The sequence below is a fragment of the Leucopleurus acutus genome, assembly GCF_964270905.1.
Source record: "Leucopleurus acutus genome assembly, chromosome: 15".
In the NCBI taxonomy this organism is placed as follows: domain Eukaryota; kingdom Metazoa; phylum Chordata; class Mammalia; order Artiodactyla; family Delphinidae; genus Leucopleurus; species Leucopleurus acutus.
In genome coordinates, this window is record NC_139157.1 from 67,208,509 (window position 1) to 67,224,194 (window position 15,686).

General features: G+C 47.0%; 1 protein-coding gene across 2 annotated transcripts in view; it reads left to right on the forward strand.

Annotated features, from left to right (window-relative positions):
- GABRR1 (gamma-aminobutyric acid type A receptor subunit rho1) overlaps positions 1-14,417 on the forward strand; it is a 32,227-nt gene extending 17,810 nt beyond the window's left edge. For both annotated transcript variants that reach the window (XM_082855265.1, XM_082855266.1), the window contains 7 exons: positions 319-386; positions 1,449-1,672; positions 5,653-5,735; positions 7,883-8,023; positions 9,983-10,135; positions 12,676-12,872; positions 14,000-14,417. In XM_082855265.1, coding sequence (XP_082711391.1) covers positions 319-386; positions 1,449-1,672; positions 5,653-5,735; positions 7,883-8,023; positions 9,983-10,135; positions 12,676-12,872; positions 14,000-14,293 — 1,160 coding nt within the window. In that variant the 3' untranslated portion in view covers positions 14,294-14,417. The remainder of the gene's footprint in view (positions 1-318; positions 387-1,448; positions 1,673-5,652; positions 5,736-7,882; positions 8,024-9,982; positions 10,136-12,675; positions 12,873-13,999) is intronic.
- The last annotated feature ends 1,269 nt before the right edge of the window (positions 14,418-15,686 follow it).

A 15,686-nucleotide genomic window follows, 5' to 3' on the forward strand; every position in this document is an offset into this window, starting at 1 on the left:
GACTTTGATCTAGGTCTTCATCGTCCCCTTAGATGAGCATGTGTAACCAAAGACAGATGCTTTATATTAATCTAATTGTTTCAGAATCACCTGGATGATTCAGACCAAAAACATTTCTTTTCACCTTAGTTGGAATATTCTAGGGAGCCAGCCCGTGACTCCACCCTTTTATCTCTGGTTATCCTGGCATGTGGGACACCAAACCTTCAAATCTGACAAGACACGGAGGTTCCAGGGGAAATGCTCCTTACGCCTGTCTCATTCACAGTCAGAGTTCAAGTGAAAAGAATAAATGCTCTTGCTGTGCCCTGTCCGCAGGCCCAGCCATTCCTGTTGGCGTGGATGTGCAGGTGGAGAGCTTGGACAGCATCTCAGAGGTCGACATGGTAAGTGCTTCTCTAACCAGAGCTGCAGACAGGGAGATTCCCACAGGGCCTATGCTGGGCCAGGAGCTCCACACACCAGAATTCACCAGGCTCATAACTCCCCAGATGGTGGGAATTCCCACACTCGTTTTACAGTTCAGGGAGGTTGAGACACTGGCTCAAAGCTACCCAATTGGTATGAAACAGAGCCAGATGACAAACATGATCTTCCCCGCCCCAGTGTCCAGGGTCTTGCCACTGGGATTGTTCTCCGGGCAAAGGCTCTCCAACACAAACGGCAGGGTCCAAGGATCCAGATATATGCTACTGCTGTGGATTCTGTGTCTGGCTGTGAAAATGCAGACAAAGCAAAAGTTTGCTTTGTTTTTCCTTTTTAGTGGGCTTAGATAAAAGATAGAACATTCCACAGCTCCTTGACTTACAGGACTTTGTAGGGCCTTATCTTAGTTTCGGTTCCCCAAGAAGCAGACCTGAGACAAGCATTCCAGCACAAGCAGTTTATTGCAGGCGATCCCGGGAAACACAAGAAGAGGCTGGGGACGGGGGAAGGGAAGGAAGCAGAAAGGGCCATGCCATCCAACCAGATCTACGTGAGACTCCGTCCCTCAGGGGTACTCCGAGTCAGCAAAGAACTCACCTCAGCGTTGTCGCAGCTGAGGGGCAGGGAGCTGGGTTACTTATCCATCTCCCAACCCTTCCCCCACCTCCACTCCCTGGCTGAGGGCTGCTTCCAGAGGCTTGAATTGTCTGGCATTTGGGGCTGGCCCTGTGCGTGGGCTGGGAGCCCTCAGGCTGCGGGTCTGATTGCTGGCGGTAGCAGCCTTTGCCCAGCGGAGGCGAGTGTCAGAGGATGGAGTGGGGCTCAGGTCCCCCCTCTGTAGAGGACTTGCTGAGTCCCCCCGCCCCAAGCAGGGTTCGAGAGCCTCCTGCGGCAGCAAACCCCAGGGACTAGAAGCAAGGCCTTCCCGGGCTCAGTTCCCTCCCCAGCCTGGGGTACAGAGGGTCCTGCCATCACCCAGCTGTTCAGTGGATGGGGTCTCCCTCTCTGCCCTCGCCCCCCAGGACTTCACGATGACCCTCTACCTGCGGCACTACTGGAAGGATGAGAGGCTGTCCTTCCCGAGCACCAAAAACCTCAGCATGACGTTTGACGGCCGGCTGGTGAAGAAGATCTGGGTCCCCGACATGTTTTTCGTGCACTCCAAGCGCTCCTTCATCCACGACACCACCACGGACAACGTGATGCTGCGGGTCCAGCCCGACGGCAAAGTGCTCTACAGCCTCAGGTGAGCCCTTTCTGGCCTCCCTCTTTCCCTCGGAGTCCTCTTACTCCCGAAGCTGGGAGGAAGGGAAAACTTTTGTCAGCCAAGAACATCACTGGTCCCACCACAGCAGTTTTGCTTTTACCTTTTTTTCTGGCCACGCCGCGTGGCTTGTGGGATTTTAGTTCCCGAGCAGGGATGGAACTGGTGCCCCCTGCAGTCAAAGCGGAGTCCTAACCATGGACCGCCAGGGAATTCTGCTTTTTGGCTTTGAACAGCTTAGCTTCTAACTTTCCAGGAGCTGCCGACTTTTCAACATCAAGAAAACCTAACTCTACGCACGAGTAAACATTTATTTATTTATTTATTTATTATTTATTTATTTATCTATCTTTGGCTGCGTTGGGTCTTCGTTGCTGCACGTGAGCTCTCTCTAGCTGTGGCGAAGGGGGGCTACTCTTCATTGGGCTCAGTAGTTGTAGCACGCAGGCTCAGTAATCGTGGCGCACGGGCTTAGTTGCTCCGCAGCATGTGGGATCTTCCTGGACCAGGGCGCGAACCCGTGTCCCCTGCATTGGCAGGCGGATTCTTAACCACTGTGCCACCAGGGAAGCCCCAGAGTAAACATTTTAAAGAATTATTTCGTCTTGCAAACACACTTGGGGAAATTTCTCAGGCTGGTGCTTATGATTTATGCCCTATTCAAGTTCAATTTCAAACGTTTAATGAAAGTTTTATTTCTCTAGTAGGGGTCGGAGAAGTAGCTAACGTATTCTTCTCAAAGACCTGCCTCCTTCAACTCCTCCGATTCCCAATTTCCGATTTGAAATTTCGGTTTAGAAAAAACTTTGTTTACCTCGCCTGGCCAGCTCAGGCTTGTTTTTTGTCCCTTCTCCCTGGTGTTCTCCTTGAGAAACTATGGGGACCCTGGGCCGCTTGATGATTTTAAATGCTATTTTGAGCATCACTTTGAAAACATAAAGAATAAGATCTTCTCACAAGCTTAGATACCTTAGAAATGTTTCTTTCTTTCATTTATTTATTTATTTATTAAAGTGTAGCTGATTTACAATATTACATTAGTTTCAGGTGTACAACATAGTGGTTCAATATTTTTATAGCCTACACTCCATTTACAGTTATTAGAAAATACGGGCTCTATTCCCTGTGCTGTGCAGTAGCCTTAGAAATGTTTAATTGCTCATCAAGCACTGACGTGGGGAAGCTTTCCTTAAGCACAGGCATGCAGTGGGGCTTTCCCTGTGCGCCCAATTTAGAAACTTGTGGTGCTCGCCTCCCCCTGGGAGGGCATGTGGGGATGAGCTCAGGCCTTCACAGAGAAGCGACTCAGCTGCTGCCTGAGATTGACTCCTTCTGTGCTGTGCTGCTGGTACATTTCAGTTTTACAGACTTGGTTTCGGTAAAGCTGAGTCTGCACACCAGTGCCTACGTAGGGGGCGTCTGCGTGGATGCAGTGTATCTTTAGAGTCAGAGATGGCAGTGTCGAAGCTGAATTTCCGCCCCCATCTCCCAAAGGAATATTTATAATAAGCCTTCATTCCTCATGCTGGCTTGGAATCTAAGCAGTTAGATACCAGACTCAGAGCAGGGTCATGGGGTATTCCTCTGCAGGGCCTGAAATACCTCCTTTCACAGGAGTGCCCAGGTGGCTCAAGGGTGTGCAACCCCTTCCCCAAGCCATGTTGGGTTGATTCTCCCAGGAGTCCTCACATTTGAGGCAGCTGCCAAGACATCTTCAGCTCAACAACCACCAACAAAATAACACGATCGAATAACACCAGGGATTCAGAGGACTAGACCAAAACACGAGGTAGCTTGAAAAACCAATTCCATGGCTCTTGAATTCCCAGTCAGCTTCAAGATATGAGAGTCAGTGATTGTGGGAGGAAGAGATGTTTTGGGCGAGAGCTGGGGGCACTGCATGAGCGGGCCTGCAGTGGGACCACGGGGACCATTTGGAGAGCTTAGAGCATGTGTGCCTACAGGTGGGAGACACTGCAGTTAGTGGGCGAGAGAAGAGCTACCTAACCACCTAGGGGCAGAGCCAGGTGGGCTCGGTCTGCACTACCAGGGTTGTTGGGAGTAGTTCAGTGTGTGTAGGATGGACAGTGGGTGAGCCAAGAGCTGGCATGGGAGATGCGGCTGAAGGATGCAGGTGTCCAGCGGTGGGAATGAAGGACACAGGAAAGAAAGTCTCCGCTTCAACTGCACAGCAGGCCCAGAGAGCTTGAAGCCACCCTCACCAGAGAACTGTCCTGCCCCCGCAACCGCCCTCACTTCCGCCCACGTAGGTAGGAGGTGACCAGAGATGGGCAGACACTGACCACTCAAATGTCAGCTCTGCCTTAGCTGGGGACGGGGAGAAGAAGTCTCAATGTGAATGAAATTTGAAGTGTTGATTAATATCTCGGACCAAAATTCTTTTAATTTCGGAAGCGAGATGTGTTTTGTTACTTCTGAGGGTTTTGACTGCCTATCACATGAGAGTAAGCAGGAAAATCCCAGGACCTGGCAAGTTTTCATCCAAGACAGGGGACGATCCTCCCACTGGAACAGTTTAAAGGGACTTTTGGGAAGCATAATAATAAACATGGGTGAGATCACACCACACACTGTGCTTGTTTAGTGTGTGGGCTACAAGTGGAAAAGCATCAAGTCAGGGTGCCAAGAACCAGTCTGATGATGTCTGTGGTTCTAAAAACATCTGTTCCTGTACCTACTGATACAGAGAGTAGAGCTATTTAATCCTTTTGTTCACAGCAAAAACTGCCTGCATTTGACATTTCATGTCCCCAAAGTGTGCCACAAGTGTCTCCAAGCTTAGTTCCTAGTTTCTTTCTTGCTGGTGATGCTATCAGGTGTGGTTATCTGGTGATGTGCCCGGAGAAATGGGAGGCTGGCTACCCACTAGGTGTCCAAGTCAGGGGCCAGCCTGACAACCCCCCAAAAACATCCTGTATATCAGTATTTCTAGGGGAGATGAGATGACCCAGCTGTTAACAATACAGAAACCCTCCCAGAACACAACCATTCCAACACTCAAATGGAACGAGGAAAATAAGGTGAATATATGGATAATTAATTTCTTCAAGAAAGCTCTTTTCCTTGAAATTTCCATTTACAAGTGAATTTTTTTCTTTTTGGCCGTGAATTATGCAGATAATTTTTACAACTTATACATAACCAATTTTCTGTGGTTGAAGGAAAAATAGTATGTTCACTAGCCAATGACTGTTAATCATAACCCGCCATGGGATTCCACACTGGGCGGGAGGTCTTTCTTCCATGACTGACAATCTGTATTTGCTTCTTCTCTGATGCAGAATCTTACTTTCCTGTGTAAACTCTGAAGCAAAACCGTTAGATGCCAACAAGTGCTTGCATGTTGATACCGTAAGATCTTCCAGTGTTTTCCCATTACTGTGATCTCCATGGAATTACCCATTAAAAACACCTGCATCCACTAGTAGACGTTATTATCAATATAGAAATATCAACATTGTAAAAAAAAAAAGTGCCGATTTGGCAACTGGCATAAGTACTTCATGAATATTATCTCTAAGACACTGGACACAAATATTGAATATCAATAAAATCAGTAAAAGAAGAATTTGAATGATCTGAAACAGGAGAGCCATAAATGCTCCTGTGGTTTAAGGAACCATATCAGATGAGTTGTGATTTCACATTGTTTTATTGAATGAGACCATTGCTTTACTACAATGCTTGCATGTGATAGGAGTTTAGTGCAATCATTGTTTTCCCCACACTGACCCTGGGGTTAAACATAAACACCCAAGAGTACTCCAATGTGGGTATCACACATAAGATGCTTGGTTCTCTAAATCCTGGCACACTGCTTATGAATTACAAGAAGGAGGCAGTTGTATTGGGAGGAAGCAGAGGGCTTTCTTCTTGTTTTATCATTTTGCACTTGTACTTTGCAGCCTCTGCACACTTGGATTTTGTCTTTTTGTTTCTAGGGTTACAGTGACCGCCATGTGCAACATGGACTTCAGCCGGTTTCCCCTGGACACACAAACGTGCTCGCTCGAAATTGAGAGCTGTGAGTAGACTTGTGCCCAGATATCCACACACACATCTGAAGTTACTCTAAACACCTCTGACCCTCAACAGGAGCAGGACGTGTTCCTAATCGTGCCTATGCTTTTAAAATGACTTTGTAGATAGAAGCGAAGTCTGGGGTAAGTTTGAAAATCGGAAACAAATTTGGGACTCAAACCTTCTATGCCCATAACTGACCCTTTTAATGCCCATGGCAATGGCTTTGAACTTTGGTGCACACATACACGTACACACACACATACACATACACACACATACACATACACACACACACACACACACGCCCTGGAAAGTTAAACACCAGCCCCAGGAAGAGCAAGGCTGCGGCAGCATCCAGGACTAGCCGCTGGCATCTCTAGCTCTCTGCGAACCTGCCCCCGTGCTCCAATCTCTGCCAGAATGTTTCCTCTTATGGGCACAGTCTGGACCCTCCCATGACTCCCATTCCTATACTTCTCCTGAGCCAACACACACCCACTGCCACGTCTCAGCCTGTGTCAAAGTCCCGTAAGGAGTCATGTTGGCCCAGGGCACCTTGGTAAGCCTCCCCGGGCGGTGGTGGTGCAGCAGGGGTCCCCTGGCTCCAGTCAACCAGGGCCAAGGAGCGCAGGGACGTGGACCCCCATGTAGCAGGGGCCGCACGGACAGCTCTGCAGGACGCTTAGTGTGGGATCAGGGGGAATAAACACCAGGACCCAGGGCGTGACTGCTTCCTGCACCACGGCTTTCCACCTGCTCTGTCCTTTAATCCTCCCAAGCTCCCTGTGATCTCCATTACACAGAGGAGGGGCGTAACACAGCGAAGGACTAATCGTTGCCTCCAGAACCTTGCTTTCCCCACAATACCCAGGCAGCAGCATCTGTCAGGGTTCCACCAGAGAAGCAGAACCATAGGAGATACACAGGGAGAGAGTTAGTACAGGGGACCGGAGCGTAGGGCTCGGCGATCACCTGCAAGGCAGGCCATGGGGAAGGGCAGGCTGGGGACTCTCGGGCAGGAGCCCACCCTGCTGCCCACAGGTGGAATGTCTTCTTCCTCTGGGAAACCTCAGGTCCGCTCTTAAGGCCTTTCAACTGATTGGATCAGGCCCACCCAGATTAGTCTGGGTCATCGCCTTTACTTCACATGAACTGGTTGTGGATGTCACACAAAGCATCTTCCCAGCAGCACCTGGATTAGTGTTGGATTGAATCACTGGGTTCTTACTATAGCCTGGCCAAGGGGACACGTGAAAGCAGCCATCACACAGGTCAAGGGTTAGAGGCAGAATAAAAGAGGAATAAAATAGAGCCTCAGGGAGCCCCAGAGAGAACTGTTTACACACGAGCAGACTGGACCGGCAACCCCTGAGGGTTTTATCCCAGTTCTGCCCACGCAGCAGGTAGGTCTGCTTGGCTGGGGTAGGTGGTGTGCTCAGCCAGGCGGGCAGGGTGGGGAAGTGTAGCGCCAGAGGGGAAGCAATCCTCGGGGGAATCGCTTTGATTCTACCCTGGGCAGGAGCAACTGGAAGCCTGCAGAGAAGGCACTTGTTCTGCTGCATCTCTTTATGGGTCCTTTCTTGCTGGAATGCAGCCCTTATTACCTGAGAGAGTGTTTAAAGGTATTTGCCGGGCTTCCCTGGTGGCGCAGTGGCTGAGAGTCCGCCTGCCGATGCAGGGGACGCGGGTTCGTGCCCCAGTCCGGGAAGGTCCCACATGCCGCTAAAAACAAGAAAAGAACAACAAAGGTATTTGCCATCAATAATGCATGGTCACCCTTTGAAAGAAGAAAGGTGTAAATCACCCATGGTTTAGAAAGCTGAACCACGTGAAATGTTGCCGCTATTTAACCTGCAAACAAGTTTTTTAAAAGAGCAAATTGTAGTTTCTGGTCTACAAGTATAGCAATTTCATCTGGTTTAAGGCTGAATTGAGGGGTGAGCACTTTTGCAGCGATGACGATCATTTAGGCCTGAGGGCTTTGCCCTGATGACTTTTGGAAGGCCGAGGAGAATTAGATTTGTCTTTTTGGATTTACTCTTGCTTCATTTAGACTGCGGTTTATTCAGACCATCTTATCCCAATCCCCACAGAGCCTCACAGGCTCGTCGTCTTTCCTGGCGTCTGACGCTGTCTCTGTCTTTCCAGATGCCTACACGGAAGACGACCTCATGCTATACTGGAAGAAAGGCAATGACTCTTTAAAGACAGATGAGCGGATCTCACTCTCCCAGTTCCTCATCCAGGAGTTCCACACCACCACCAAACTGGCCTTCTACAGCAGCACAGGTGGGGGCGGGGCTAAGATATAGGGCGGGGCTAAGAGAGGGGCGGGGCATCCTCCATCTCAGAAAGCCTGTGAATTTGTGGTCAAGTGAGCAGAGCCTGTGCCACTTGGATTTGAAACCAAGGATCTGGACTTCTAGATCAGGTCTAGAGGGTGGTGAGCATTGGGTGGGGGTGATTTTTTGATACTTCCAAAGCATCAGAAGTGATAACCTAGAAAATGCTGGTAAGGGCTCCAACATAAACCCCATGGGGATGTCTGTTTGAGACGACAGCATCGCCAGTTTAGCAGCAGAAATCTCACCCTGATATAACTCCCAGAGCGCCCTCTCCTATGGGCAAGAAATAGTCCAATTTCAGGTTTATTGTTTCCCGTTCACGTTCTCTTGGCTTCAGCCCCTTTGAGTGCTTCTCTCTTAACCAATCCCCTCCTACCATACTGCTTGCACGACCCTCTTGGTGAGCCACGGTGCAGGAACTACTGGTCATTGGTCATTCTCTGTGGGCAGTGTTGTTGCTTTCTGAACCAAGGGCCTGGGCAAGCTTGCCAACCCTCCCCCGCGCCGACGTTGCCTGAGGGCAGGCACTGTGGTATTCCTCTTGGCACCTGAGGTTACAGCTGAGCTTCACTCTCTCCAACCCTTGCCTCTTTCTTGACCAATTACCTTTCAGGCTGATTTTGCTCTAATCTTTATGCAGTTTCTGTTGCTAAAACATCGCATGGTTGACTACCCAGAGAAGTACCGCCGTTTGAGTCTCTCTGATCTGTAATGGAGGGCACTGCTCCCTTCCAACATGTGGCGATCCCACGTCTCTTAGCTTTTGCATACATCACCCACCAGTCTTGGTCCTTTGGGGGATCCCCCATTCCTTTGACTCTTAGCATTTTGACCTTCCTCCTTGCGTGAGTCCATTTCAGGCTGCTATAACAAAGTACCATAGACTGGGTAGCTTCCAAACAACAGAAATTTATTTCACACAGTTCTGGAGGCTGGGAAGTCCAAAATCAAGGTCCCGGCAGATTCAGTGTCTATGAGAGCCCGCTCCCTAGTTCAGAGACTCACTGTGTCCTCACATGGGGAAAGAGGCGACGGAGCTCTCCGAGACACATGTTATAAGGGCAGCAATCCCGTTCATGATGTAATCACCTCCCAAAGGCCCCACCTCCAAATACCATCACATAGAGGATTAGGTTTCAACACACGAATTTGAGAAGGACACAGGCAGTCCGGAAGCACCTCCACAGTCACTTTTTGGAGCTGTTATAATTATAACCGTTGCACTAAAATTGTCCTGGATGCGAAGTTTTCTAGTTAATGTTGCCAAGTCCCCATTTTATTTTCAGCCCTCATCATGTCAAATTTATCCTGCCTTTTCCTCTCCTTCCACCATTCTCCTGTTCCTTTCAACTCCTCCCTGTAAGTTTTCCTTGTAAAGAACAACAGAGTGGAGCTAAAGCATAGCCTAAATGCATTGTTGTAGTTAGCTTGGTATTTTAACTTCAAACATATCTTCCCCCATAAGAAATCCAACGGACGTTGTTAAACCCATACATCTCAAGCTTTAACGTGTACAGGAATCATGTGGGGAGGAGTGTTAAAAGGAGGTTCTGAGTTAGTAGGATCTGGGGCGGGGCCCGAGAGTCTGCATTTCCAACAAGCAACCAAGTAATGGCGGTACTGCTGGGCCCTGTGCTGTAGTTTGAGTAACAAGAGTCTTCAATGGCCTGGTTCCCTTTACGTACAGAACGAGGGCCAAAATTCCTTGAGATGGACTTACCCATGCGGTATGAGTTATCGTATAATCACTCTGTTCCATGGTTTTTCTCACTTCCCCTTTATAAAGGTAGGGTAAGTTTCCAGGGAAGCATCTAAGGCATTTATGATTCTCTGAATAAAGTTTGTCCTATGAAGGAGCTGAGTGGCTCTGCTGTGTGTTCTCTTTTCTTCCTGTGTCCCCCAGGCTGGTACAACCGTCTCTACATTAACTTCACGTTGCGTCGCCACATCTTCTTCTTCTTGCTGCAAACCTACTTTCCCGCCACCCTGATGGTCATGCTGTCCTGGGTGTCCTTCTGGATCGACCGCAGAGCTGTGCCCGCCAGAGTCCCTTTAGGTAAGAAACCTCTCAAGTGCACATTCCAGATATCTGAAAATACAAGTAATTCCTTCCAGATAAAACCATTCTTTCCAAATTGGCCCTGAACCCCTGTTGGTATTATAACTTGGAAAAACTTTGTTATTCATTCACAGGTAAAATGCCACTATTAAGAATCTATGTAGCAGGAATTCCCTGGTGGTCCAATGGCTAGGACTCTGTGCTTTCATGGCTGAGGGCCCGGCTTCCATCCCTGGTCTGGGAACTAAGATCCCAAAAGCATAGAGGCCAAAAAAGAAAAAAAAAAAAAAATCTATGCAGCAAAGCTGTTTCTAGGTCCCCATAGGTTCCCATGTAAACAACTCATCTTTAATCTTGTTAGAGCTGAGTTCTGGGGTGGGTGGTCCTGGTCTGTGGTGCTTTCTCTGCCCACCTGCCTAAGAAAGTCACATTCTGTAATGGGGTTTCTCCAAAGGTGGCCCAAGGGATCTCTGTGACAGTCTTTGGGGGAAATTGTTTAAAATGAAGAATCCGGGGTCCCATCTACATGTATAGGATCAGAAGCTCTGAGAGAGGACCAGGAATTTGCATTTTGAACAAGCTCCCCCAGTAATTTTTTTTTCTGTAAATGTTTTATATTTTGATTTGTATGGTAGTTATAGAAATATATAAATTCATTGAGCTCAATATTTAGGATTTATGCACTTTATTGTAAGCAAATTATTCTTCAATTTATCTCTCCGTTTTTAAAAATTTATTTATTTTCTTTTGGCTGCATTGAGTCTTCATTGCTGCGCGCAGCTTTCTCTAGTTGCGGCGAGTGGGAGCTACTCTTCGTTGTGGTGCGCGGGCTTCCCATCGCGGTGGCTTCTCTTGTTGCGGAGCTTGGGCTCTAGGTGCGTGGGCTCAGTAGTTGTGGCTCGCAGGCTCCAGAGCGCAGGCTCAGTAGTTGTGGCGCATGGGCTTAGTTGCTCCGCGACATGTGGGATCTTCCCAGACCGGGGCTCGAACCCATGTCCCCTGCATTGGCAGGCGGTTTCTTAACCACTGCGCCACCAGGGAAGTCCCACATTCTTCAAGTTAAAGTCAGAAAACTAACCAGATTTTAGGAAGTCTCGCTTTTTTAAATTGCTTGTCCAAATTTCTTTTTTTATTGTTATTTTTCCACTTTCTTGCACATCTATTACCTTTTCCTGTCTCGACTGGTTTCCTCTTCTTACTCATTGATCTGTTGATCAAGTCTTCGTGATCTTTTGCCTTGGTTCACAAAGATAAAAACACCTTATCATTGGTGTCTGTCACTGCTTTCAATCCATAAGGTAACATAGTAACAGCTAATACTAATTGTGAAGTATTGGGCTGTTTTACATACATTATCCCACTTAATTCGCATAAAAAAAGCTCACGAACTAGCTATTATTATCACTGTTTTACTGACCACCCCCCCCTACCCCGCCCCCGTAATTCCTATACATACTCAAGTCTGAGAATCCCTACTCTACAAGCCTCCATCAACAGCTATTTGCTATCAACTCTCTTCCCCGCTTTAAATATCGCACCCACTCCGCACACGGCACCATTGCTAATATGTCCAGGAGCTTCAAGGGAGAGATGACCCACCAGGTTTTAGTGGAATAGGATTGGCGCTGGCCCTTAAGATGACCCCAATCCGCTGTGATTTGGTGTTTGCCAAGCAAATGTTCTGAGCTTAATTTGAAATCTTGGGGAAATTTCCGCTGACAGATGCCCTGGCCTTTAACGGTTGTTCTGTAGCTTGAACAGCTACTGTGCTCAATAAATAAACATTCTAGTTTAAAAAATCTGTTTCCCATAAATGAGGTTAACATCATTCTTGGTAAAATTGACTGAGTCCTCAAGTCAACATGGCAGAATGTGCAGCCAGGTGCAGCATAGTGGGATGGGGCTCTGCCAGAAGTGCCCTGACAGCTGGTAATATAGGCCCAGGACTGCAAGATTCTACACCAGCAACAAGGGCACAAAGATTAAAATAAAACTTGTGTACCTTTTTTCCCTTTTTTGGAGAAGGAGTTACAAGAAATATACATACCTGCTCATATATGCAATCTTTGTTTTTTTATTCATTTATTTTTATTTATTTATTTTTTGGCCGTGCCCCGCGACTTGCGGGATCTCAGTTCCCCGACCAGGGATTGAATCCGGGTCAGGGCAGTGATAGCCCGGAATCCTTACCGTTAGGCCACCAGGGAAGTCCCCTGCAATCTTTGTTTTGAGCAATTGAATGGGAAGACCCTGCCAACCTGTCAGGGGCTCTCTGCCGAAGAACAGAGTGATGCAAAGGCCGTGATGAAGATGCAGGGACACAGAGCTGGGAGAGGGTGAGCACGGGGGATGGAGAAACAGGAGAAGCTTCATAAAAGCTAAAACTGGAAAGGTGAGCAGGTGTTTGCTAGACAGAGGGGGCAGGGATGGAGACATTCTAGGCTAAAGGAGCAGCTGGGAGAAAGCACAGAGGCACGAAGCCATCCAGTGGGTTTGGTGAAAGACAAACCCATGCTTCTTTCTCACTGTGTCTGCAGGGATCACCACGGTGCTGACCATGTCCACCATCATCACGGGTGTGAACGCCTCCATGCCCCGCGTGTCCTACATCAAGGCCGTGGACATCTACCTCTGGGTCAGCTTCGTGTTCGTGTTCCTCTCGGTGCTGGAGTACGCGGCCGTCAACTACCTGACCACTGTGCAGGAGAGGAAAGAGCGGAAGCCGCAGGAGAAGGTGACTTTACCATGAGCTGGAGTGTCTGCCCTGGAATGGGCGCCTGGACTAGCTCTGGACCCTGGCCAGGTCCAACCTCCTCTGTAAAATGGGACAGTGACACCCCCTCCTCCACCTACTTCATGGGTTGGTGTGAAGAGCAAACAAAAACGGTGTGAAATTTACTCTGGGCTACTTCTTTCATTCATTCAAATATTTATTTGGCACCTACCATATGCCAGGAGCTGCTAAGCCAAGTTAACTAAGACGTGGTCCCTTTAATCTTGGTGGTGTTGGTAGTTTAGTGATAGAAATAAATGGCAGTTCAACACAGTGGAACAAATGATTTATGAACATAGAGGTATCATAAAAGAAGCTTCCAGGAATTTCTTTTTCCAAGACATTCTTTTTAATAGTGGTATAATAATAAACGGCTTGGATGTAACAGGATTTATTCCCCTATTAATGGGCAGTATATTGTTTCCATTTTTTGCCACCATAATAAATGCTTCAATAAACATTATATATATATATACACATATATAATATATATTATACATATATATTTATATATATATAAAAGCTTCCAGGGAAACATATCCTCCATTCTAGGAAATTTTCCTCCACATGTGACCTCATACATCTCCCATCACTGCCCAGATCATCTTCCCTCCTACCTGGTTTCCCTTTCATCCTCCTGTCTGCAATTCAATGGTTATCTCCTCCAGAAAACTCTAGCTACATAGGAGGAACTATCCCCACAATGCCACACCTTTCAAATTCCCCCCCATCCCTCCCCCCCGCCCACCCCGCCGCGCTCTCTCTCTCACTCTCACACACACACACACACACATGCAATAATTGTAAACATTTTTATCAGGGCTCATATCAGTTTATGATCTCATGGAGAACATGCCGATTATCTGATCATGAACCTTCTTGTGCATCTCTGATATGACGTGATGTTTCCTAACAGCTGATGGGTTACCTGCTGTTTTAGAATGTTTATTGTGCCACCACCATTATTCCCCCAACCCCATAATAAAAACTAGAAAAAGGCAATGCTCTCCACTAGGCAGCTTCTTTGGAAGGGCTTCTGAGACAGGATGCTGAGCTCACATCCCAACGTGCGTTTGCTGTGTCCGCAGCTTCCCTGCACCTGCGGGTTGCCTCAGCCACACGCGGTCCTGCTGGACGGCAGCTACAGTGATGGGGAGGTGAATGACCTGGGCAACTACACGCCCGAGAACGGAGACAAGCCAGACAGGATGATGGTGCAGCTGACGCTGGCCTCGGACAGGAGCTCCCCGCAGAGGAAAAGCCAGAGGAGCAGCTACGTGAGCATGAAGATTGACACTCATGCCATTGATAAATACTCCAGAATCATTTTTCCAGCTGCATACATCTTATTCAATTTAATATACTGGTCGATTTTCTCATAAATGCCTGTAATTCTATAAATTTCACATTCTTCTATCTGTACTACAGAAATACCTGAATGATGAAAAATAACTTAAGATTATGATGAAAAGAAAGTTCACAGTACCCACCCTTCTCCATCTTTCCAAAACTACTGACAAGACACTTACTGGTTTAATTTGCACTTACTGACCACCTGTTGTGTACACAGCATTATACTCAGTGCTGCAGGTATAAACACCCATAGCAACTGATGATAGCAACTGGTTTAATTTGCACTTACTGACCACCTGTTGTGTACACAGCATTATACTCAGTGCTGCAGGTATAAACACCCATAGCAATTGTTACTGAGATCCCCTAGAAAAGCACGCTGCCAGTGAGGTGGGCACACTGTGGTCCAACCTCTTTTAGACCCTAAATGCTTATTCATATGAACCATGTCCCTTACGTGAGTGTCACTCTATTCTCTGGACCAGGTGGAACTGGGAAGCACCTAAAGTTCATTTACATAGAACACACATGCACCTAAACCCCACTTTGATCAAAATTCATACTTCAGTTTATAGCCTCTTACCTATTTTATATGCATCTCCTCATGTTGATTTCAATACAAGGCAATAATAATATTCCTCCCTTTATTTACCTCTTGTGGTTCCTGAGGTTTTACCTCTTCACCAGAAAAGCTCTTTTGATTGGGTGCAATGGCTTCTGATTTGGGTAGGAAATTTCCCTGGTAGGGAAACTTTGAAGAAGAGGGGATATGCGTGCATTTTGTCCGTTTTGTCATAGAGGTAACTAGCCTAGAAAACTTGTGTGTAAGTGTTCCCTGTTTAATAGTTGCTGCTTCATGGATCTCCACCTTGGAGCATGTCCAAGTTCAAAGTGAAGTCAGTAATGTGATATCTTCACTGAGGAACTTGGGAATAGACTGATTTTTTTTCTGCATAAACTTTTCAAGGAAATGCATAATTTGGGACTACCTGTAACTCTTTAGGATGAGAAATACACGGTTTCTGAATTTTGAAAAAAGAAACGGGAGCACATCACTGGTCATCTCCATTTATACTCAGTGAATACCAGCATTTTCTGTGAACCAGAAAACAATGGCCACTGATGTAAGAGCATGGGATAAAGGAGAGTGTTCTATTATTTAAAAAACAAATAGCTATTCATACCACATATCTACAGGATCAACCCCTACCAAACTTATCCCAACAGCATTTGTTTGAAACTCAACTAAATTCTGTACACAGTAATGCCATTTTTATTCCAAAGTTAATTTGACTGATCCCTATACTAAATAATATCATGTTATTTCTTAATGAGGGCTATACTTTAATCTTTAAAAAGACCCAAATTTGCAGAAAGCCTAATTACAAGGCAATCTCCCATTTCTTCCAATAAAAGCTCATC